This window comes from Micrasema longulum, unplaced genomic scaffold (genome assembly GCF_059751315.1).
Source record: "Micrasema longulum isolate JH-2025_06_02 unplaced genomic scaffold, ASM5975131v1 h1tg001368l, whole genome shotgun sequence".
Lineage (NCBI taxonomy): Eukaryota > Metazoa > Arthropoda > Insecta > Trichoptera > Brachycentridae > Micrasema > Micrasema longulum.
This window is the reverse complement of record NW_028278554.1, coordinates 221,470-247,502: the sequence shown is the minus strand read 5'-3', so window position 1 is coordinate 247,502 and position 26,033 is coordinate 221,470. Positions and strand designations below refer to the sequence as shown.

The following is a 26,033-nucleotide window of genomic DNA, read 5'->3' as shown; positions in this document are numbered from 1 at the left end:
TTTTGAGTTTGTCCAAATTTTTGTAGACAAGGACTAGATACTATCTGGAATGTCTACGAAAATTTGGACAAACTAAAACATTTTTGAAAAATTAATGTTTTTAAAAAAAGTTAATCGGGGTTTAAGTTTAAACTGTTTCTTTTAAAAAAGTATCAGCTTTCAGTTTTCTCCGAAAACATAACTAAAACGCAGTTAGTTTTATGAAACAATGCTGTAATTTAATTTATGTCATTAACATGAACTGAAAGTCTGCCTTTTACAAACATTTATAATACTACATATTTGGCTTGAGATTTTTTTTTTTTTAAACATAAATTTCCTAATACCCTTTCCTTATTAAAGATTTATATAAAAAATAAATAAACCTTTAAATTATACAGTATTTATATTTCAAAAATAACCTTTAAATTACACAGCATATTCAGTAGAAAGTTTAAATAATAAAACATTCTACAGTAAGTACCGTTTCATACAGCTGGACAAAGTGAACAATAAACTGTGTTTATTATGAAATGCATGAATAAATAAACATAATCTTTGAAAAAGTTCAAAAGGTTTGTTCTATAGGAACAAACTTATTTAAGGTAATTTTGGTGATAGTTGTAGTAAGGAGTCCATATTGTAGAGTTATACTCTAACTGGCTTCTCACTAATGAAGTATACATCAGCTTCAAAGTGCTTTTGTTTTTGAATTCCTTATTCACACGTAATAATAATCACTAAAAGGGGCTATTTTTTGCATAATCAAGTTTAGTACTGCATTTTAACTAGTTTTGGGCAAATTTTTGTCTGCACAAACTGAAACGAATTTAAAATAAAATCTATCTGACACGGTTGTTTCTCACAATTCATTATCATCGTCACGGTCTTATGACTAAATGAATTTTTTTAAATTTATTTTGTAGCTACTGATTTGTTTTAAAAATATTTCTTGCTTTTTTCTCACGATAAAATTTTCTTAGTAACTGCGGTTTAAGGGCTGCACGGCTGTAATTTTAATTAAATAGGTCATTTAAAATGATTTGATAATCAAAAATAAATGAACTTGGTATACACGCATCGATTTTTTTTACTGTTTGTGTTAAAATCCCTTATGTAAAATTGTGATTTTATGCAATGGAAAAGGTCTAATAGCGCCATAGTTGGTGTGATGTATATATTAACGGCAAGATATTATTTATCCTGCGTATTCCAAAGCTGTGTTCTCTATGCGCACGTTATACTGGGGCATGCTTTATGGGGTTGTATGGGGGTTATTTGGCTGTTTGTGGTTATTTTGTGGCGGCATAAAGCACCATAGACTATAAGCTGTGGCCACACGCCTCGCTCGTTGCTAGATTTACTACAGATGCGTAACAAAACATGTTACATTGTTACACAATCAAAATATAATTTAATTAAGACTTCAATATTTATAAAACCTTACATTACATTAATTATTTTAAATCACCATCATCATTTCTCTATCCGCACCCAGTGGCGCATAGGTCACGACAATGATACTCTTATTGCAGTGTTTCTTGAAAAATTTTGTTACATAAAAGACATGAAGATCAGTTTTACGCTTCAGGACCCCGATTACAATAAGAAGTTAACAGTTATTTTCAATTTTATCTACAAAGTAAAATTAAGTTTTCTGTATGAAAAATAGAATGTGCATTTTTTTTCCCTAAACATGTTCAATTACATGTAACCGAAGAAGATATTAAAATGTTTTGTTCAAATATACACAATTTTTAACAATAATTTAAATTTAAATTTATGGACAGTCAAAGATAACTCAGTTAACTTTCCATTGTAATCGGGGCCAAAGTACCAGTAAAAAAATGAAATTTTACGTCCATCTTAACAGGTATCGAACCGAGGACCTCAAATGCGGTAGACAAACGCACCAACAACAGTAAATTAATATTACGCTAAAAATAATATTTGTACTCGAGGGCTTATCTTCGGTGGTCAATCGTGTCATCTAACGTTAGAAAATATATTTTTTGTAAAACATTATTTTTAAAAATCTTAACACGGATTTAATTTCTATTAAATGAGGATTTTTTTTGCACCACAACAGGCCAGGAGGCACAATTACAGTGGTGAATTACATCACAGAACACCCAGGCTTGAGGTCACTTGATCACATTTTAATTTTTGTGTTCTCACCAAGAATCGAACCCGGAACCTTCCGTGCGTGAGTCAAGTGCCTTGAACATAACACCACAAAGGCCGCCGTAGTAATTATAATCGTCATACCCTTCCCACGCCTTTAAGTGCATAGGATACTGCATCAATACGCCAATGACGGTACGATCATCTTGACATGAAGGTAAGATGATCAGTTTCACGTTCGGGTGCCAATCGAGGGACTTTGAAATAATCTAGAGTTAAAAAAAAACAATTTAAAATTAATATTTCATGTCAACTATTTCGATAATCGAACCAGAAATCTCTTGCATGGTAGGCAAATGTAATGACCATAAGCTGAAAATTAAGTATAATACGTACAACTATTTACCGACATCTAAATGGCTATTATACCGATTACGATACTTACCGATATTTTCGATAGGATACTCATTTTATAAATAAAAAACGAGTGTTTAGTTTCGAGAGTAAATTATAAAACTCCCACTAAAAATTGTGATTAAAATAAACCATTTTTGTTTCACTAAAATTTACACTTAATATCGACAATAACTATTACCTATATTTTAATTTGGACTTTTTTATCCCAACATATTTTGTAAAAATAAATTTAATTTTACTATAAAAAAAAAAACAGTTTTAAAGAGGTCAATAAAGCAACGAAACCAGTCACTATAAATTCCAAATTTGTTGTTTAGTTTTTACTCTTTCAATAATTTTTCATTTCAACAAAAATTTTCCATAAAAAATTCGAAAATTTTAAATAATTTCTTGAATGATAAATGTTAGAATCACGAGAAAATGAATTAACATAAATCTGCCTCAGGGTATACTGGCTAAACATCTTGCTTTTACTACTCTATTTTACCATGAAGAATTGCTGCAATTGGATTACCGATTAACTATTCTTTGCACTTCCTGCTAAGAAAAAAAAAGTGCAATAAAATAACACATACAATTAAATTGAGTTCATAACAAAGAAATGCAAAAAGGCTATACATAAGAATCTAATAAAAGTTTCTGATGTTAATTTCCTATTAGATACGAGTATAACATCAACCCAGATGATACTACAATGCCATCTAAAACATAGAATAAATTAACATATAACACATGGCATAGTGAACTAATAAATATCTGGAAAACAAATTATATCGTATGTTCATTATTACAAAAAATCCAAATAAACAAACCAGCCGCGTGATATTAGACGAAGAATAGCCCCTTTCACTTAAATCATTTTAGTCTCAGCGGCACCGTTAAATTACAGCGGATTGACATTTATTAGATTCGTTTGTAACTATTTAAATTTGATAATATTTATATTTTTCGTTTTCATTTATTAAACTCAATAGTAAATGAGTTTAATGAAAATATCAGTACAAACGCCTGGGTTAATGTAAGAAAAAGAAGCAAAATTATCGTATTTATAATTTACCCCAATTACGATGACCATTTTCAACAGTTGTAAATAACTTTATATTACAAAATGGAAATCAAGTTGGATTAGAGTGGGTTTCAAACCTAGCCACGGAACCGCAACCCGATTCAAATAGTATAGTAAAACTTAACAAAATAAATTTTAATAATTTTTTCAATATAATTATTTAAATTTGGCGAATACATGCATACAAGAAAAATCCTGCAAATGGAAATTGACTAGAGATTAGTCGGTCTCATGGTATACTGGTTCTTGCATTTACCAGGCATTAAATAAAAAATAAAAAATGAACGTCGTTATGCAGAAAGCAGTCAGTCCACGATTTTGAAAAAAATAGATGTTGATTTTATCGAGTTCAGGGACGTCAATTTTATGTTTTCGCTTCAAACAGCCAGCCTGCTTTCATACAAAAAACTGTAAAAATCATATTTTAAAAATTTTATGAAAATGAATGTCACCTCATACATTCAGAGCTTGTGTAAGGTTTTATTAAATTTAAGATCTGGTTAAGACTTACGAAAATCATAAAAATTACTTAAAACATAATTATTAATTTGTTTGAAAAGTTATTACAAAAAAAAATTAAGTGATTCTTAACAATTTGATATCAAAATATTTAAACATAAAATAAAATGATCAAAACACATAATGACATAACACAATTTAGAGTTTAACTTGAGCTGGCTGTTTTATGCAAAATGCACATCTTAGGTTGTGTGGTCAGCTGGACTTTAAAAATCATTAAATCTACTAATTTTAATGAATTCATTTCTGTATTATAAAAAAAAAAAGAAGCATTATTTATCATTTGTTTAATTAAAAAAACATTCCAACTGATGTGTAGATTCAATTATTCACTCTTTTCATAAAATTTATTTTTTTATCTCAGTTTTACTTTTCTATTGCCAACTGCTTCCTGCATAACTACGTTCAATTGTTAAACATAAAATATCGATCCACCGTAATGAATTTCATCATCCCGTGTGGATTTTTGCCGTAGTTTAATATGGGGCAATCATGCGATATCACTCAGTGGGCTCGTGGTTTGCACGTGCCCAACGGTCCAGTCTCTGTGAATGTAGGTAAAAACTGCTTAGCAGACAATTATGTAAAATCTAAAAACATCAATAGCATTAATACTCGTATAATATATTCAGTATGAATGTTTTCTTGACTGGTACCTTGTTTTTTTTACCGCATAACAAGTCATTTTAGTTTTATTGATTTAATTGTTTTACATAATGTTAATTGTACATTGGTGGGTCGGTTGCTAAATAGCAATTTCTTCCAACCAACCAATAAAATAAAAGTTATTTTTTTATAAATCACGTTACAAAACACATGCAATGGAAAAAAAAATAACATAGCTAAAGATATATAAATAAATGTAATTACTCAATGCAAAAAAGGAAAAAAGAGGAAAAAGGAAAAAAAAAAATTACCTAAAGAGAAAGCAGATGTTTCATCAGCCATATATTTATGGTTCCTAAAGTTTTATATTTTTTTATAACGTAATATATTATCAATATTTGAAAACAAAACTCGAATCACTAAAAGTGGTTCTTTGTAAAACGGAACATATTTTTTTGTTTATGGCAAGTCCATTGTAACAATAATAAATAGCAGTTTGCGAAACGCGCTCGGCTTGACGAGTTCTATAAAAATAGTGGTACATTTATCAGTGAAAAATAAATGGTTAAAGGTAAGCTACAACTATTCAAAAACTATGAACATATATAATGAATCCTTATGAACACGGAATGTATTATGGATTTAGAGAATTTTGTTTTTTTGTCTTGTTATTGAGCTATTTTTTGCAACCGCTATATTTGGCTTCGTATGCATTGCGGTCTAAAACACTGTCAAACTATTGTGTCACGTAAACATTTACATTACGTATGCATACAAAGCCATTTACATTTTTATTTTTCTAAAATAATAAATCTTTTTTTTTTTTTCAATTTGCATTATTTAGTTATGCTCAATTTAATACATGCATATGAAAACATATTTTTATTTGTATATCCTTAATAAATCGTGAGGATAATGGTACAGAGTTAGACTGATCGTGGTGTGCTGCATTTGGTGAACTAATTTTGTACCCTATGCACCATCAGGTATGGATTTTTGATTGATGATGATTACAGGAAGGTGTTTTGTTGGTTTTATTCTCGGTATTTGTTTGGTAACTGTAATAAAGGTAATGAATTGCACAGAACGTTAAGTTTCATGTTTTAAAAATAAGTTTATCGTTTAAAACTTTATACGTCGCGTCGTTTAGTAAAACCATATTTTTTTCTTCTCAATTTAAATGCCTTTTTTATTAAAAAAAAATATGTGGGAATAACATGATTTTGTACCTTAATTATTTTTTTAAATATATACTTAAGATGGAGAGTTATTTGTTTTTTCAAAAATGATTTTCAGGCTCCATCTATAATCACTTCACTTCTCCGCCTCTGCCTGTAATCCAGCATTTTTACACAAGCAACTACAAAATGCGTAGCTCGGTAATTTCAAGTGGGAATATTTTCGTTATTGTATTAAGATTTTACGACAGAGATAAAAAACATTTTAGAGAAGATAATATACAAGTCAAGGCACTACAGAGCTAAAGTATGACCTGTCATTAGCTGGTTTAAGTAGTCACTTTACACATTGTGTAACATTCACCATTCTGCCCATATTTTGACATCCTAATTCCTTCCATTATTTTATCTGTTTATGTTTATAAAGTTAAAGTGCTGGCATCTTTATTGTTGCGGGTGAGATTCATCTAATTGAATTATTTCACCAACATTGTTAATATTAACAGCTCTCCAGGGAGTTGAATCCAGTCCTTTTCTACAAAAATTTAGACAAACTGAAAATATTCGTTATTGTAGTTGCTAATTCTTCAATAGCATATGATGTATGATAAAATGTTACAAACATAAATATATTTACATAAACAAAAATCAGTTCTGCTCTTTGAATTTGACAATATAAGTCATTTCCAGTAATTCGACAGTGCTCTAGTCCGATTTATGACAGATTACTGAAAAAAAACTGCATTTTATGAAATTATAAAAAAAAACCTTTATAAAATTGTTACGTTTATAATAAATTTACTATTATGTAAATAAGGATAGGGTGCAATATTTCAGCTGTTGCCTGTTTTATAAATTTCTCTATTAACATCGAAACCACAGAACACTTGCGAGTAGAAGACGGAATATTGTCATTGTTCAACAGACCTTTAGATTCACTAGAAGTGGTTGACATTTGGTTTCTGAAAATTATTGAAACCATTTATCGTCTTTAGTATATAAAAAGAAGAGATTTAGAACATTTTAGAGTAAGTAAAATAGAAGTCTAGGCATCTACAAGGATTATGACCTGTCATTGGCTGGTTTGAGTGGCCTTTTTACACAATGTGTAATATTCCATCCATTAAATCCAGTCGTTCTGTAAAAAAAAATGAAAAAACTCTAAATATTCTTGATAAACCCACCTGTTCCGTGAAGAAGATAGAAATTGAATTTTTTTTTTTCTTTCGTTGCTTAGTATATAGGTGAAATAATTCTATTAGATGAACTTCACCAGCATAAATAAGAGTTTCAGCTCTTTAACTTCACAAACATCAACAGTTGAAAGAATTTAAGGAATGTAGCTGTTGAAATATGAGCAGAATGGTGAATGTTACACAGTGGGTAAAGTGGCCACTTAAACCAGCCTATGACGGGTCATAACCCCTGGTAGATGCCTTTACTTATATTTTACCTTCTCTAAAATGTTCTTCATCTCTGTTGTGATTTGTTTATATAACAGGTCCCCAGGGAGTTGAATCCAGTCCTTGTCTAGAAAAAATTGGACAAACTATATATACAAACTAAAAATATTTATTAATAACTATGCTTGGTTTACTTTATCGTCACCATGCGGCATTAAAAAAAATACAGTCCACTTATATAATTATCGTTAGTATCGCAGAAGCCGGTAGGCTTCGGAATCACACCAGCTGCCACATTTGTGGTATAAGTCCTTTTTTTTAGATTCCTTACCAATAAAAATAAACACAATTTTCAGAAAATGATAAATTGACGTAATCATTTTAACTCAAAGTAATCAATCATAAATATCTCTTAAATCAAGCCTTGTCCTACATCTAATCAAATTTACTTTCTCTAGTACTTATTTTAACTCGAGTAAAATTTATCAAAAGTACATTTAAGTTATGAGTAAATTTTCACTTAACATAAGTTTTAATTTAAAGATTTTCATAGCGAGTTCTCACAAATGGCAGACGTATTAATATCCATTAACTTAGAAGGCTAAAGGAAAAAAATGACACTTAATTATTTAATCTCGTAAAGAAACAGCCATTCTTGTTCCGAAGCGTTAATAAAGTAGAAAGAGGGAGTAATTCCCTGGAATATCCCCTATTTATCATCTCTTGTCAAAAGGGATACGGCATAGTGTAGAAAAAAGGTACTTGGACTAAGATATCTAGGTGTTATCCGTATAACAACTGTATCCAGAGTCCTCCCAGATCTCATGAACACTGACCCGTAAAACACGGTGATCAAAACAAGATTACTCAGGACCATCTAAAACACCCCAACCTAACCTAACCTAACTTAACATAACCTAACTGACGAGTTTATAGCAGTTATTTCAATTTAAAAAACATGATAAGTTTTATTATTACTTGTATTTATTGTTTTATTTTTTTCGCATTATAAACAATAATTGATGCTAAAAAATATGCGACCTCAACGGGGCAACTCGTGCCAAAGACATTTAACATTAAATTAAAATTTATTTCATCATCATTATTATCTCATAAATGCCCTCAGTGGTGCTTAGGGCACTGAAGTGATAAAACAAATGGTGATGCGTTGTTCCAACATCTTTTTCGAGGTAGGGTATTCAGTTTTACTCTTAAGGTGCCAGTGAATGAACAATGAAATATTTCAATTAAAAAAAACTGCGGGGATCAAGCCCAAGACCTCAAAAATGGTAGGTAAACAAGTCAACCACTACACAATGAGGCGGAGTTATCTTCACTTGACTTCCATCGCTAGGATTTTTACCTGAGTGCAGCCATCGAGTCGATGACACTCGTCCAGGATTTTGGTTTTATCTCTCATACATAAATATGGTTAATTTATTTCAACAGATAGGTAAAACATTTTTGGGAAGGGAATATGGAAATCTAGGCATTTACAGGACTTATGATCTGTTATTGGCTGGTTTTAGTAGCCACTTTACACACTGTTTAACATTCACCATTCTGCAAGCATTTGGACATACTCAAACATTGTTGCATAAATATTGTCTTATCTACATAATTGTAAACAATGTTTTGAGTTTGTTCAAATTTTTGTAGATAAGGAGTGGATTCAACCCCCTAAAGAGCTTTAATATTAACATTTTGGGTAATTGTATGTTCTATTTGTTCAGTTTCTTGTTAACCTTTATGTTTCTTAGTCTAACTGTTGTTATCGGCTAAGGCTGTATAAATAATAACTTAATAACTGTATTATTCGCTCAGTCTCTCAAGTTCGATTAGCTTGCTTTGGAATTAATTTTAATGCTTTTAAACATTTGGCAACTGTTGTGTGGTTAACTTCAAACGATTTGGCAAGTCCATTTTGTATCTGACACGGGACTTCATCGAGTCACGCTTTTAATTTAATTTTTCTTCCAACGTTCTTTCTCTTCATCATCGGAAAAAATATTTTTAAAGAAATAATTGACTTTTTTTGGTATTGTCTCCGACATAACTTGACGAGAATTCTATGTGCTTTAGCTGTGGAAAAAAAATACAGTAAAATCTACAACAAAAATGATTTTTTTGGCAAGAAATATGACATGTTTAACGCTGTGAAAAAATATGTTGTTTACACTTCAGCGAAATAAAATATACTGCCATTTCAAGCTAAATTGGAGTTGGAGCTTTACGATGAAGTAAGCTGTCATATTGCCCGTTGTAAAAAAAGCTAAGATAATACCATTTGTTGAAAAATAGAGTACTTATTCAAGTTCCTGTTATCATTTTATTTAAATGCATCAATAAAATTCATTACATGTCAGATTTTTGCGTATTATTTTCTTTAAAGTGATGTGCTTTGTCAAACTTAAGTGATAAAATTGATGTTTTATGTTGATATTTCTTGATAAAACTCCATAGTTAATGATTATAATAAAATTATAAATATACTTATCAATGAAATTTCTTGGTTTCGTTTTACTCTTTAGTATTTAGACCAACGAGCGCTTTCGCCTAATTAAGCATCTTCAAGACTGGTGAATTTTTAACAACATTTACAGTTTTTATACTATTCTTTACATATTTTGGAGATAAGATCAAATAAGTATTTTAATAGGGGGCAGAAACATAAATATTTACAACTAGTTTGATAATCAGTGCATTTTTCGTTTATTCGGTTTATTCAGTTCATTTCAGTCCAAAAACTCTCAAAAATGAACTGTTTAGCAAACTAGTTGTAAATATTTATGTTTCTGTTTCCTGTTAAAATACTTATTTGATCTTATCTTCAAAATATGTTAAGAAGAGTATAAAAACTGTAAATGTTGTAAACAATTCACCAGTCTTAAAGATACCTACTTAAGCAAAAGCGCTCGTTGGTCAACATACTAAAAAGTAAAACTAAACCAAGAAGTTTCATTGATAAGTTTATTTATAATTTTATCATTATCATCAAGTGACAAAGCTTGTTGAGCCGTGTATTGCGGATGCCTTTCGAGAGTCTCAACCACGTTTGCCTACTTTACAAGGCATTATGTTATTGCAATGGACGTCCACGAGTGACATATTTTTCTATGTCTGAATTACAAAACATGGACCTGATTTTGGATGTTGGAAGTGAGGAGTTGACCACCAACGGAGGGAGGTATCAAGAGACTGTCGGCACAATATATGCATGCTCCACTTATCATTCAGGGTTGTTATTGTATTTCACTCACAGAACTGTAGTTTTTACACGCCCGAATACAAAAAATAATTATCAAAATTGCTATTTTTATATTACACAGTAAAATTTTATCAAAATATTAAATTATTAAAAAAGGGTTTTATTATAATAAAATAAATAAAACAATTTAGTTTTTAACCGCTAATTTTTATTTTTCACCGACCGGTTTCAAAGCCGTTAATGGTTAAATTACGTTTCACTAGATGATCTTAATTTAAAAAAAGAACTTAATACAATAAAACAGATTGCTAATAATAATGGATATAATGAGAACTTAATTGATAAAATATTAAATCAAAAACAAAAACGCAAATGAATAATGAATAACCACAAAGTTAGTGCTTCAAATATAAACTTTAAAAGAGTTTTATTGTTTATTTGAGAATAACATTCGTTAGGTATATCAAAATAATTTTGTAAATAGGACAGTGGGAACCCCGTTCCGTCCGGAGAATGTTAAGGAGACACGTCTTAGTTAGGGTGAAGAGGGTAAATGACTGCCGACTATTAATCTTGTTTATTAAAGCGCCGTTTGAGGCTCCAGAAAATGGCGAGTTTTTACGATGTCGCCCAGTAGAGATGCGAGATATCGATCATTGAATGAAACCGTTAATTTTACGTAATCGGTTACAACTTAGAATGTACATGTGAAGTTATTTATTTCTATTTTCGCTCTCAAGGACAATATATTATTTAACGCTTTATGTACATCTAAGGTCGGGCATATTGCCTTTAGGCAATTTCTTCCTACCTACCCTAACCGTTCAGTTTGAGAAAATAAATAGTAGGTATATGGACATCATCATCATCATCATTCCATTTCTGCATCTAATGGTGCATAGTTCACTGCATTGGTACGGCAATCGCGGCGTATCTTGATCATTTTTGTAACATGAAGGTAAGATGATCAGTCTTACGCTCCAGGTGTCAATCTAGGGAATATAAAATATTCTAGGGTAAAAACATCATTTAAAATAAATATTTAATACCAACCATGTCGGGAATTGAACCCAAGACGTCTTGCATGTTAGGCAACCGCGTTGACCATTATATCACGGGGCCGACGATATGGACATATTCTGGATATATCTGAAATCTCCTTTTTTTTTTAAAAGGAAAAAAATATTTCCGTTCTTATGATTTACCCAAATATTTAATTTTGAGGGCCATTTTCAACGAGTTGTAAATAACTATTAGAAAATGGAATCCAGTTGAGTTAGAGTGGGATTCGACCAAAGGTTCGTGAGTTCAAGAAACTAGTCACAAGACCACGACCCAATGTACGTACGTAATTTTTTTTTTTTTATTGAAACAAAAATCGACGAAAAATCTACACTCTACCATGAAGAAAGAAAATATAGGAAGGGAAAGGGAAGAAGGAGAAATCATGATTTAAATTAAAAATGAATCAGGTTGTGGTCCCGTGGCTAGTGTTGCAGACTCATAAATTAGAGGTTCGAGGTTCAAACCACACTCTACCCTAACTCGATTTCCATTTTTTTATAGTAAGTTATTTAGAACTGGTTGAAAATGGCCGCCAAAACTGAAATATTTGGGTAAATTATAAAAACGTTTTTTTTCCCTTTTTAAAAAAAAAAATAAGAAAAATAAGAACACAAAAATTTTGACAAACTCAAAATATTGTTGTAAAATAAAGAAAGGGCTTTTCTGAGATTAGTGGGTTGTATATTTCATATTCGAGCAGCTACTACTGTGAAAGTGGAGGTAAAAAAAATAGAGTGGCGAATGGGTATTAAAAAGGCTCTCTCGTTAATAGAACGAAGAGATAGCCCATGTTGTGATAAAAGTTGGAAGAGTGGGGAAGTGAAATTTTTTTATTATATTGTGAAAGAGTGATATAGAGTAAAAGTTTATTTTATGCCTGATAATGAGCTACTCTAGTTGCGTGAGATATTCGATTATATGGTTGATTTTGCGAAAATTAAAGATATAATGTAAACTGATATTTTGCAATCATTTCAACTTATCAAAGAGCGTACATAAAAGGTACAGTATACAATATATGATAGGAAAAATTCATACCACGAGGAATTAACAGTAAAAAAGTAAAATCATTTATTAAGCTTTGATAAGGATACGGAGCAAAATTTGACATTGTTAGTAGGAATGGAAGAGGAGGTGAAAATTGGTTGTAGCTGAATTTGACTCAGTGATTCAATGAAAAAGGCATCTTGTATTCATTGAAATCAAGATTGGGATATATGTTGTTAGGCCTTAGTATCACAAACGACAAATATCGATAAATATATATATAATGGATTTTGAAAAAATAATGGTTTTTTCAAAATCAACATTTATGTTGTGGAAAATTGTTTTCATAAATAACATTAAAAAATAAGTTATTAAAAAAGATGTCCCAACAAAAGCGCAATATGTTTGGCCTTGATAATTGTGACGTCAAGATTTGTAACGACGTTCTGTTAAAATTTAAACGATCATAAAGAAAATTCAAATTTACCTGAATCGTGACGTATTAGGGGCGCGGCCAATGCAATGGTCTGTTTTCAAGGGAATTCAAAATCAAAAATGTAATAACATTTTTTATGCAAGTATTAAGGAGTAATTTTTTTTTGAACGACAGTATTTTATATACGATTTTAAATTTAAAATGGCAAATAAGTGATATGTCTCTATCATAGGCAAGGCGAATTCAAAATCATTATAATTTGTAAGTTCATGGTTTTCAGTATGAAAAAAATAATTTTGGCGTAGGTTTCTTTTTAAAGTATATTATTTATTTTTATACAGCTCTGTCGTTTAGGTGCATCAAATATGTTTATTTGTAAACATATTTTTATTCCATTGTTTTAACAATGGTCCCCCGGTGATGACCATTTTTTTTATATTTCAAAACGGTTTTGACTTTTTGTAGTATCCATGTGTTTTGGTTAAATGTAAAAAAATATTTGGTTTGGAATTACTATTTTAATAATTATTAAACATTTAAAATTAAATAAATAAAAAAATAATTGAACTAAAAGAGCTTTGTTCATTTATCTGCAAACATCTTTATAAATAAACAATGCCTTTCGTAAAATATTGAAAATAATAACATAACTTGAACCGGATTGTGGTCCCGTGGTAGTATTGTGGACTCACGGGTCAAAGATCTGAGCCTTAAATCCCACTCTGATACAACTTGATTTCCATTTTTTTATCACAAATTATTTACGATTTTAATAAATGGTTTGAAATATTTGAGTAAATGATAAGAAGTCGAGTATTTCTCTTTTTTATTTTTTTTGTTTAAATAAACGACTGAAGAATTAAGACTTTGACTTAATTTTTATGGTGAAATAAAAATTACAATATGTTGTAGGTGCTACAAAAAAGATTTTGAAAAACATTTTTCTCAAAGAAATAAAAATTTAAGAACTTAAGTGAGATTATAAAACGTTGTTAAAGTTTATAAAAACCATTTCTAACAAAATAAAAGTATAAAAGACCAATGAAATTACAGACCCGTAGCCACACCCACCTCACAAATCCAGGTAACTTATGTTTATTATATGTGATCGCGATCAATCATTTTAGTTTACATGATTCGCATTTGTTGATCTAATCATTTGTTTTCTTTCATAATGAAAAATAAACAATCAATGATAATTTGATGATATTTTTGAAGTCGTAAGATACATTTTACGGCATAAGAAGTTTATCAAGATAAGATATCGCTCATCAGATAAAATAGATTAATAACTAAAAAAAACACAAGAATAACAGAATTGCCTAAAAACGAAAAAAATTGTTATTGAGAAATTTTGATTAAAAAAAATTTTATTATTAAAAAAAAATATAAGTTTTTAAGATGTTATGAACTAACTTCATAAAGTATAAATGAATAAAATAAATAAATAAATCAAATATTATGTTATTAAAAAAAACTTTTTATTTTATTTTATTTTGTTTTTTTGATGTATTTATCTTTAGAGAATGGAAAATTATTACATTTTATTAGAAAATATTTCAAACATAAAACTATTCGAAAATGCCAGCGTTAAAACAAGTGCTTTAAAACTATCAAGCTGTTAAATCGTAAAGTTTAAGTTATGTATACTCGTACTTTTAAGCATTCGAGACTTTTAGATAAATTATTATACTTAAAAATAAAGCAACAGATATAATATTATAAAAAATGTTAATTTTTTCAAAAACAAAATAACCAAAACAAAATAACCACTATATACAAAACAATGTTTCGAGTCTCTAAACTGCCAACAAACATACAAGTCTCGATTTCTTTGATTACAAGTTAACTTCTTCCATACGATCACTAAATCAAATAAATTCATAAACACCTCTCTCCCACTTTCACTCCCACTAAGTCTACTATATACTACTTTCTCAAATAATAATTTTCTATGTATTCATAGTGTATCCTTAAAAATTCCTGTTGAGCGTTTAAATAAATAAATAAAAAAATCGGAAAAAAAAATTGAAACAATAATGCAAATAACAACACACCCGTAGATGCTGTAACTGCTATTAATATTAACATATTACAACAGAGATAAAGAAAATTTTAGAGAAGGTATTAAAGAAGTCCAGGGACCTACAGGGTTTATGACTACAGGGTTTATGGCTGGCTTAAGTGGCCACTTTACACACCGTGTAACATTCACCATTCTGCCCATATTTAAACACTTTTATCCCTTCAATTATTTCGTCTGTTGATGTTTGTGAAGTTAAAGAGCTGAAACCTTTATTTATGCGGGTGAGATTCGTATAATTGAATTATTTCACCTACATACCAGGCAACGCCTGAAAATGTTATTTTTTTCAGCTTTTATACTTCGTCGTGAACCAGGTGGATTTATTAACAATATTTTGAGTTTGTCCTAATTTTTGTAGACAAGGACTGGATGCAACTGCCTGAGGAGCTATTATATTAATATATTACAACAGAAATAAAGAAAATTTTAGAGAAGGTAATATATAAGTCAAGGCACCTACAGGGCTTATGCCCTGTCATTGGCTCCTCAGGGAGTTGAATCCAGTCTTTGTCTGCAAAAATTTGGACAAAATAAAAATATTGTTGCTATAAAGACGTTATCTGCTGTGAAATGAACATTGTGCGTTATCTATGCTAGAGAATTAAGAACTATTTTTCACTTTAAAAAGTCAACCTCAAAATAAAAGCTTACCGAGTAATGTCCTAAACGGGAACAGAGGGCGTTAACATGTCAATGCCATACGGACATAAGTTTTGTAAATGATAAATAAAGCCACGTCATTAAACTTTATTTTTATGGACGTTTAATATGTGTATTTTACGGATATAGAAAGACGCGGCATTTCCCGCCAAAAGCCGATCCCGCGGCGCCATTTTTTCTAATGGCGGGAATTCTGTCGGGCATTAATTACCACTCCACGTTACTAGACTTTTCCTGCTAAATAAATAATTACGAAAAGTTCCAGTTTTGATAGAAGGCCATTTTTTGTTCAACACCTCTCAATTCGCCGTTTGCCGGGGAAATTCCAACCCACCGAGTTTGCTGATAAATTCGTTTAAAGTTTCAAGTGAAAAATATGGAATTGAATTAACACGTTGGACGCTTGTAATGAAAGAATTCAGTGCTACGGGAAGTAAAATACAAAAATATGCTTTTACGAACTGTAAAAACTAAATCATTTAATATTATGTGTTCATTTTCTACGGTGAAGTTTCTCGAAAATGTAAAAAAATACGTTTTGATAAAAACGAACTTCTTTAAAACGTCAAAGGTTTCGGTGACCAATTGTTTAAAACAGCCTATTCATAATGTGTTTTGAAAGATTTTCGGCTTCCTGGAAGCCAGGTATAACGCATTTACATACGTATGGGGTTCTTTTTTAAAGTGTCAGCTCAACTGACTAAAACTCGCGACGTCACGGGCGGAGTAATTAAAAAAAATACGAAACTTTAAAATCAAGGGATGATTATAAGATTTATATTTTTATTTTATTTCTCAAAGTTAGTTTGCTAGTATATTAACTCTAAAGAGGCTTTAATTTTTTTAAGGTTGTAATTTTTTAAAAAGCTAAAATTATACGTTAATGTAATTTTTTTTTCTATTATTCTTGTTTTTTAATAAAAGGATGCAAGTTATGACTGAAATCAGAATTAAAAAAAAAACACAATATTTTATGAAATACCGGTATTTTTTATATTACGTTATTTTGATAATTGCAATTATTTACGATTATAGCCTTACTGCGATTAATATGATATCAAAAGATACTAATGTATTTATATTTATCATTCCGTATAAATACGAGTCTCTGTCTTTATAATTCTTTGGTGTTATATCATTTTATTTGGTTTTGTGTACATTTTTATAAAGATAAATTATGGAATCAAAGCAACCGAAAGTGTGGACTAGATTTGAGAAAAAATTAAAAGATGGGACAGTCAAAAAGTTTAGAATTCAGGAAATTCCAATTAATATGTATGAAGATGCAATTAATTTTATGATGTTGAATTTTTTGTGTGATGAACCATTTTCATTAGCCACAGGTATAAGTGTTTTTATGATTTGTTAACGTTTGCATTTTTATTTTTAATAATTGTGTTTATTGATTTTATTTATCTTCTTCACGTCATGTGTGAACAACGAATAGTAACAGCACAAATTACCTAAACTATCCTCTGTAAAAATTAAACGCTGATTATTTAAATCTTGTATTTAAAAATAAAAATATATACAACCGTTCCAGGGTGATTTTGGCTCTTAATAATTAGAATCAGAAAGTTCAAGATAAAACGCTTTAATAAAACGACAAAAAAACATACTATGGAAAAAAAAATATAATGTAACATGTTTAAAATCAGTATTTAAAAGTTGGGTGTTTACATAAATTGTATTATTTTTTTCCCCGATGAACAGAACAAGAGCACGCAACAAAAAAAATAACAAAATTAGTCAATAATGTGTTCTCCTTCAATATTTTACAACAAATTAATAAATTATTTTTAGCATCTTTACCGTACACTGCGCAGGTATCGCGAGTAACTTTGGCAGCTTTATTTCCAAGATAGAACGTAAAAAGAAAGGGGTGACGAAAATGCACATTTTCGTCAACTTGACATACAATAATACGTGTGACGCAAGAAAAATCACAATATCTTCTCGAGCAGAAAATTTCCTTTCGAATGACGTATTCGTATTCTATTGCTGATTTAAACAATCTGGAAAGAAACGGACATAACTTATTTTATCACCTAAAATTATGCTAGTACTATACTGCCATCCTGAGGAAAAAAAAAACAGTTATTTGCCTGTCATATTTTGAGATGTGACACTTTTTAGAATTTATCAACATTGCGCAAATTAAAAGAAAAATCGTAATTAATCATTAGTTAAAACACAGTACGTAAATTTATTGTTTCTGAAGCATAAAACCCGTATGTATTATATCAATACTGAGTATTTACTAATGGATCTCTATTAGATACTGTGTTGTGGCTTAAAAAACTAAATAGAAAATATAATATCGTTTTTTGTACTAATTTTTTTTTTATGCTGATTGATTTGTATAAAATAATTAAAATTTTTAGTAGAACCTAATTTTTAACGAATTGAATGAACTCTTACAAAAAAACTGTTTTTTTCCAAATACTGGCACCTCTTCTTTTTGCCGAATCCTGGCACTTTCTTCTTCTTGCGGTGCGTTGTCAGTTTTCTCAACGTCGGCCGACCTCGGTTCTGTGTTACCTTTATATTCAGCAGCCAGGACAGCTGCTTATTAGATGTACTCGCCATAGTGATTTATGGGAAAAGATGACTATAGGGCCTTCTCTGGTGGATTTTTCTTAGCTGGCTGGTTTTGGTTTTGGGGCGCCAGAAACTCGCTTTTTATCCTCTCGTTATTTGCTTCACAGCATTCATCATTACGAGTGACTAGGAGTTTACGACGTGAACGCTAACGAGTTGGACTAGTGTTGCCGGTGGAATGCAACTGGGCTTTCAGAGCATTTTGTAGAATCACACCCTCCAGCAAGATGTAATTTTTTTTTATTTAACTTTTTGTACATAATGTTATTTGTACATTGGCGGGCTTATTGCCAAATGGCAATTTCTTCCAACCAACCAATAAAATAAAAGTTCTATTTTTATAATCCAAGTTACAGAACATATTCAATAGAAAAAAAAAGATTAAACAGTTAAAAATATATAAAAATAGAAATAAACGTATTTGTTTATAAATTACCTTAAATCAAAACTATTACTCAATGGGAAAAAGGAAAAAAGAGAAAAGAGGAAAAAGGAAAGGAGGAGAGGTTAAGAAAAAGAAAGGAGATGTTTCTTCAGACGTGATTTAAACAGAGATAATGTAGTAACATCGTAATTCACTGCGACCTACTGACAGTTTTAACCCCTCTGGCACCTTTTCAAAACAAAAACACCAGATTTTTCAGTTTTGAAGACAATATTCGGTAACAGGCGATTCGATTTCATAATTGAAAACTGCAGCCTTAAACGAACGTTTTAAAGGTGGTGCGGTGGACTTGGCTTGGTCACGTGCTACAAATGTCTCAGGAGAGCCTCAATTAAGTGCCTCTTCTTCACACCTGCGGGCTCCCGCCGTTCTTCCATGGCCATCAATGACGATCTTTCGGCTTTATTCAGTGGAACTAAGAGCCGCGGGATTGACATAACGAGAAAACTCAGTGCTGCGGAAAATTGGTCATAAAAAAATGTGTTCTTCCACGCGGTAAAAATTACAGCATTTAATTGTCCGACGAAATATTTGGAAAACGAACGAGAAAACTTATGAAAATTACAATACCAGATAAACTGATGATATAATTTTGTGATAGATTTCCGGTTTCCGGGAAGCCACCTCATGAATCAACAGAAATCTTTGACGAGAACTTGTAAAGTCACGTGTGAAGTTATCTCAAAATAACAAAACTTTAAATAATCATAGCGCTAATAATTCGATACATTAAAATTTACCAAAAACAAAAAAACTTAGTTTGATGGTCGATTTACAAAAAAAGGGTCTTTATACTCTTTACAATCTAATCAGTTATATCTTGTTTCATTTGTGAAGTACGAAAACCGGTATTTTTTTCCTATTAGTTTATAAATGAAATATCATTAAAAAAAAAGTGAATTACTTTTTTAATCAATTGCATACTTAACTAAATATTTAAATATATTAAGTTCTACAACAAAATTTTCACTGCATCACGTGTTGTCAAATACTTTTTTATGTACTAAATATGTGAGTATTCAGGGATTTTGGAAAACCCTGAAGAAATGGCACAAATAAGAAAATTCTGGCGATATTACATTCTACCACAAAACTTGACTGTCCTTTGTTTGGAAGATAATGATGAAAACGACCGAAATAAAGAAATTGTTGGCATAAATTTCTTACTACGAGAGAGTAAAAACAATGCTGGACCGGTAAGCAATTTTGGTTGAATTTCTTACTTTTACTCGATTGCTGTTTATCTAACATTTTATTCATTGTCCTAAATGATTACTTGATTTTTCATTGACTGTTACAAACGACAGATAAAAATGAGTGTGACAAACGATAATTTATCAATTCGATAACTGTAATTAACGACCTAGAACTTTTTCAATGACTAAACATTTGAAGACTTGAAATCCTTATAATAAATTGTAAAAAAAAACATTTTTTTCCAAGATGATGGAATAAACTGCACGTTTTTTTATAAAAACGTTATTTGTATGTGTTATTTAGAAGAACCCATTTTATCTAGCGTTATTACAGATAACATTGAAAAAAAAATGAAATTCATAAAAATATGCGTCAAATACCTCGCTTCTTCATCTCTTTGAGAAATGCTGAGCGTCTTCGTCTTCCGGGACATCTAGGTTTGGAAAACAATGAAACACATTTTATGATTTTTTAAATTCATTAAAAAAAATAAAGGTAATATAAGTATTTTAAGTATATTTTCCAATTAAATATCGTATTTCAACACAGTTTTGGGAAATTAGATACATTTTAGCAAAGTCGAAATATGATAATGACATTTCTATCAAGACGTAACTATGTTACTATTATTCTTCCTTCTGGATGTATGTCCCATTTACTTAGGGTCAGCCCTCCAGTCCCCAATATGCACGTTGGACTAGGAAATGTGTTCTTTAGTTTTTTTTCCGGCCGGTCGTTACCTGACGCCAATACAGCAACTCCTCTTGCTAACTGAGGTTTAGGAAGTCACCGTTGACTATTGTTCCTCCGCTGCCATCCTCGATGCAACGTCCTGCCAGACGCCACTCTTCCACCAGCCCCATAGCCCGACTATATCCGGGTGGCCTTAAACAAGATTTGTGCCTGTTCTGCTAGTTCCACCTGTTCTGCCATAATGAAGCACTCCATCGCCGCATCACGGCCGTTGAGGTCATTGAGGTTTGCGTTATACTACGAAATACTTGGTCCTCATCCTAGTTAAGCCACCTAAACACTCCGGCATACTAAAGTGAAAAGTACTCATCCCAGCCTGGACGCGCCATATGAGAATTCTGCGTCCTTACGAAGAGTGCAGTATCTAGAATTTTTTATCACATTTTGTTGAATACAGATTTGCAATAACAAATATTTTATTTTTATTTTAGTCTTACTAATTTATCCACATTCTTTAAGAAACAATGAAATTTAGGAAGCAAAACTGCTGTTACCAAATTTTTAGTGTCTAATTATCTTTATTTTAATATTATTTTAATTTAATTAATCTTTTAAATAATTATCTCAGTATCCAAAATCTATTAACTTCTCAGGTTGTTACTTTTTTTTATACATGTTATAAATTGATGACATGGATAGTATTGAAACTACAATAAAAACATTTTTTTTTCCGCGTTTTTCTCTGAAATACCTAACTGAGATATTGCAAATATTGTGGGCAGAATTACTCTAGTAAAAACTGAGAAGGTGATTAAGTTTTTAAGGAGCTGGGTAAATGGTCTCGTCTGGTTATGATAGGCAAATATATACTAACAAACCATCGCCGGAGACCAAATCGATGGTGTTTTTTTTTCATAAGCAATCTTTTGAACAATTATTTTTTTCCAGCCAAACTGCGAAAGCAGTATTTTTGCAGGAATTTTTCGCTTTAAATATTTAAGTAACACAGTATAATATTGTTTAAATAAAAAACTTAAATAAATCAATAAAATAAAAGTAAAATTAAATAAAAGTAAATCAAGTCTTTTTTGATACCAAAATACATAAAAATAGTAAACAATTTTTTTTTTACACAGTTTTAAATTGTTTGATATCCCTTTTTTTGTTTCACTCACTAGATTTTAAAAAAAAAATACTTCTTGTTTATTTGTTTCACTATTCTTTGTTTCGTCCGGTAGTCTATTTAGTATTGCACCGCCATAAAAAAATATGTTACTTTACCCTATAAATTATTTGTTTTAAAGGGAGAAAACGCTGAGCCCGCAGGCCTTCATAAAATACTGTCTGAAGTGTATTCGAGATTTGACATTTTTGAACAGTTTGGTGTTGATCAATACCTTAATGCTGCTGGACTGGCTGTCAATAAAAAATATCGAGGATTGAATATTGGAGCGGAATTGTTATTGGCAAGGTAAAACACAATTCAATGCAAATATTGTAAAAATTACTTGAGCATATTATTTCAATGTAAAACAAATAAATTTGTTGACTCCTAATAATTTTATTCAATTATATTAACTCTAAAAAACTAAAAAACTATAAAAATTTTCATAGATACGGGTTTGTAATGTCGTAATACATTCAGTTCATTTCAGCGATTAAATACGGCGTTTATTGTCAAAAAAATAAAGAATAAACTTTATGTTTGACATGTAAAATATGCAAGAAAATATTCCTGATAGCTTCGCTAGATACAAAAAAACCTGTTCTATAGCTTCACATTTTACACATATATGTACACTTTAAAAATACATTATAATATAATCATATTAATATTACTACATTGTAAAAATTGAAAAAAATCAAGCGAAATACGACATATTTTAAAATAAATATCATTTATAAACAAATAATTACGACGTCATATTTATACTGTTGAATAAAATATCACACCCTACAGTTTCACAACTCTTAATGCGTCTGAGAAAAACGACTTTGAAGAGATTTGAATACGATTTTGACATTCGCAAGTTTTGACCACAGATAAACAATCTATTCAACATACAAAATATGCCCAAGATTTATTATAAAGTATATTTAATTGTTAATTTAAATATGTAACGACCATAAACTAATTTATTTATTTAATATCATCTTAGAGTGTCATTATGCAATTGTATGCGGTTTCAATGAAATTTTCATTTACGGCAATTTAGCACTACCTGTGTATTCCCTTCCAAATTTTAATTAATGTCATATTTAACTAAAAAACAGTTTTTTACTAATGGTACCTTGACGGAGGGATGCGATATTATTCATAGTTTGTAAAAATAATCATGTAATTAAGGCTTATTTAAACAATATATGACATCATAATTTTAATAAAATTAGAGAGATACATCTTGTCTAGTAATTTTTAATTAAAAAATAAAGAAAAATTCGTGTTTTTATGATTTACCAAAATATTTAAATTTTGGGATCATTTTCTACGAACTGTAAGGGAGAAAGATGGTCAGTTCGAGTCTTGGATCTCTGATTTGTGAGCCCCCAACTCTAGCCACAGGACCACAATCCGAGTCATGATTTAATAGTCATATAACGGTGATAATTATTGCACTTATAATATATAAATGTACTGCCAGACACGATAATATGAGTATGAAAGAAAATATACATAAATTATTCCAGAAACGAAAACACTTACTTTGCAGTACTTAAGATCTGTGATTGCAATAAACAGAATATTTTCTTGGTATTTGTAGGTATAGGTGCATTTATTGAAAAGTGTTTGGTTACAGTTTAATAAAACATTAGTCATACACGACGCGTGTATTTAATTTGACCAATACTACGCCAAAACTGGTGCATCAGACACATATTAGTTTAACTAATGTAAATATTAGTATAATAACCACTTACCGACTTTTTATATCTACTGGTTTCGAGACATTCCCGTCTTTTCATCAGAACACTCACTACACCAACTTGCGAATACTAAAATACGCTTTCACTTTCACCATCACCTTAGTATACATACATTGTATGAAGGGGTGGAAACACCACCACGTCCAAACATGCTCATAAAATTGTAGAAGCGAGTGTTTTTTAGTATTTGCATGTGGGTGGAGTGAGTGCCCTGACGAAGAAACGGGTATGTGTTGAAACCGGTGGACATAAGAAGTCGGCATGTAGTTATATTTATACTAATATTAACATCATATTACTTCAGGGTGCCTGGAAGAATGACTAGACAGGTGACACCGTTTTGTAGCAACAATTCACGGAGAGTGTATACTTATAATGCCGTATAAAATAGACTTCATAAACTCGGCAATAGTTATTCCCACGTATCCGATATATTTATTCTAGGGTATTGTTCCTGTAGAATATACCTTTTGAACTTTTTCAAATATGGTGAAAAGTAATTATATTTATTTATTCATGCATTTCATAATACATATATATATATATGCAGTTTTTTATTCACTTTGCCTAGCTGTGTAAAGCAGTACTTATGGTTTTCTTATTTGTTTAACTGTAGAATGTATTATTATTTCAACTTTCTTTTGAATATGCTGTATAATTTTTAGGTTATTTTTTTAAATATAAATCTTGTATAATTTTTGGTTTATTTTTTTAAATAAATTTTGGGTATAAGGAAATTCATGTTTTAAAAAAATATATATATTAAGCCAAATATGTTAAAATTATAAATGTTTGTAAAAGGCAGATTTGCCGTTTATGTTTATAAAATAAAATAAAATAAATAATATCGATGAGTTTTTGCCGATAGCTCAAATACCACTGATCCGGACACCGCGACGTGCGTATTGTTCCAAAAAGTGTTGAATCACTAAACAACATGGAACACGTATCTTGAATTAAAAACAAGAAAATATTTCAAATTGTGATGCAATCAACGCGCGTACATTCATACATATACATTGTTATTTTTATCAACAACAAAAAAAACATGTTAGCGTTCAAAAAATTAACCCCAATATTTCAATTTCACTGGCTATTTTCAACGAGTTGTAAATAACTATTAGAAAATGGAAATCAAGTTGGGGTAGAATAGGGTTTAAAGCTCGAACCTCTGATCAGTGAGTCAGCAACACTAGCCAAGGCACACACAGTTCATTAAGTTCTCGATTATTTTTTGATACATGAATGTGAGGTAATATGATGAGTGATCAATATTTTGCTTAAAGTGACAGTCCAAAAATCTGAAAACATTGCAATGTTTATAACAATCGTCAATCAATGTCTTATTTATAACATCATTTTTTGTAAACAAAAAACCATCACGCCGCTTAAAGAAACTACCGCCAGATGACTCTATATTTACTAAATACCTCGCCTCCTTTAAATTCATATGTTCTCATGAACGCACCCCAATTATTCTGATATCTATTATTTTTCAACGTGTGTTTGATTTATTCATGACATGTATTTCTAGTCTTATTTATTTTCTACATCAACCAACATTTGCATGGTAAATTCGCCATTCGCTCTTTATATCCAAACCAACGGAGCACTTCTGTTTTTTTTGTCGTAAATCTTATGTCAGCCCTCACGCATGGATTTTGACATATTTGTACCTATCGTAGATTGTTTAATCATATATTATTGTGATTATGTTTTCTTTAATTCTGTGTTTCAGATTTTTTCTACATATTTTATTTTTTTAGGACACCGATCTGCAAGGCAAAAGGATTCAAAGTAACCGAGACAATTTTCACAGCTGTTGGATCTCAAGTTTTAGCGTCAAAAGCTGGTTTTACTACTTTATTAGCCATAGAGTTTGAAGACTTGGAAGAAAAGTTAAATATCCGCTTTCCAGAAGGTTTTAAAACCATAAAAATTATGACTAAAACATTTTAATGATGTGTTACGTGTATTTTAATTATATCTTTTTGTATTTTACATTGCATTAACAAACTTCTTTTTACTTCAACTATTAATAAAACAAGGACGACTTTCGCAAGTGGAATTTTTTTTTTGCTCCAAGGCTGTTTAATATCCTGGATGAACATAATATATTTCTTCAAAACAAATGATACATTCAAAATGAATATTCATAAAAACATATAGTTTTGAAAATATTTATGCATAAAGAGCATTGCATGCATTTATTTATTTTTTATTTTATAAAAAATGAATTTTTGTGCGTTTCCTAAAAAAACAAAGAACGATAACAGATAATAGAAATAAATATTTAACCTTTTTTTTTTTTTTTTTTTAATTTATTTATTCATATAAATATACATTTTACAAAAAAAAACGTATCTCTAACTTAATGAGGCCAAGAGCCCTGTGTTGAGTTAAGATACAAGAGAATAGAAAGTAGAAGAAAGCATATT

General features: G+C 30.2%; 1 protein-coding gene across 1 annotated transcript; it reads left to right on the top strand.

Moving 5' to 3' along the window:
• The first annotated feature begins 16,860 nt into the window (after positions 1-16,860).
• Positions 16,861-25,794, top strand: LOC148275652 (uncharacterized). Its single transcript, XM_088235384.1, has 4 exons — positions 16,861-17,077; positions 19,804-19,976; positions 21,975-22,141; positions 25,362-25,794. The coding sequence occupies exons 1-4, from the start codon at positions 16,912-16,914 to the stop codon at positions 25,552-25,554; spliced, it is 699 nt and encodes a 232-aa protein (XP_088091510.1). The 5' UTR covers positions 16,861-16,911; the 3' UTR covers positions 25,555-25,794.
• Positions 25,795-26,033: the final 239 nt, after the last annotated feature.

Coding starts and splice junctions, on each gene's coding strand:
- LOC148275652 (XM_088235384.1), top strand. CDS start 16,912: ATGGAATCAAAGCAACCGAAAGTGTGGACTAGATTTGAGAAAAAATTA. Junction 19,977..21,974: donor GTAAAAACAATGCTGGACCG/GTAAGCAATTTT, acceptor TTTGTTTTAAAG/GGAGAAAACGCTGAGCCCGC. Junction 22,142..25,361: donor GCGGAATTGTTATTGGCAAG/GTAAAACACAAT, acceptor TTATTTTTTTAG/GACACCGATCTGCAAGGCAA.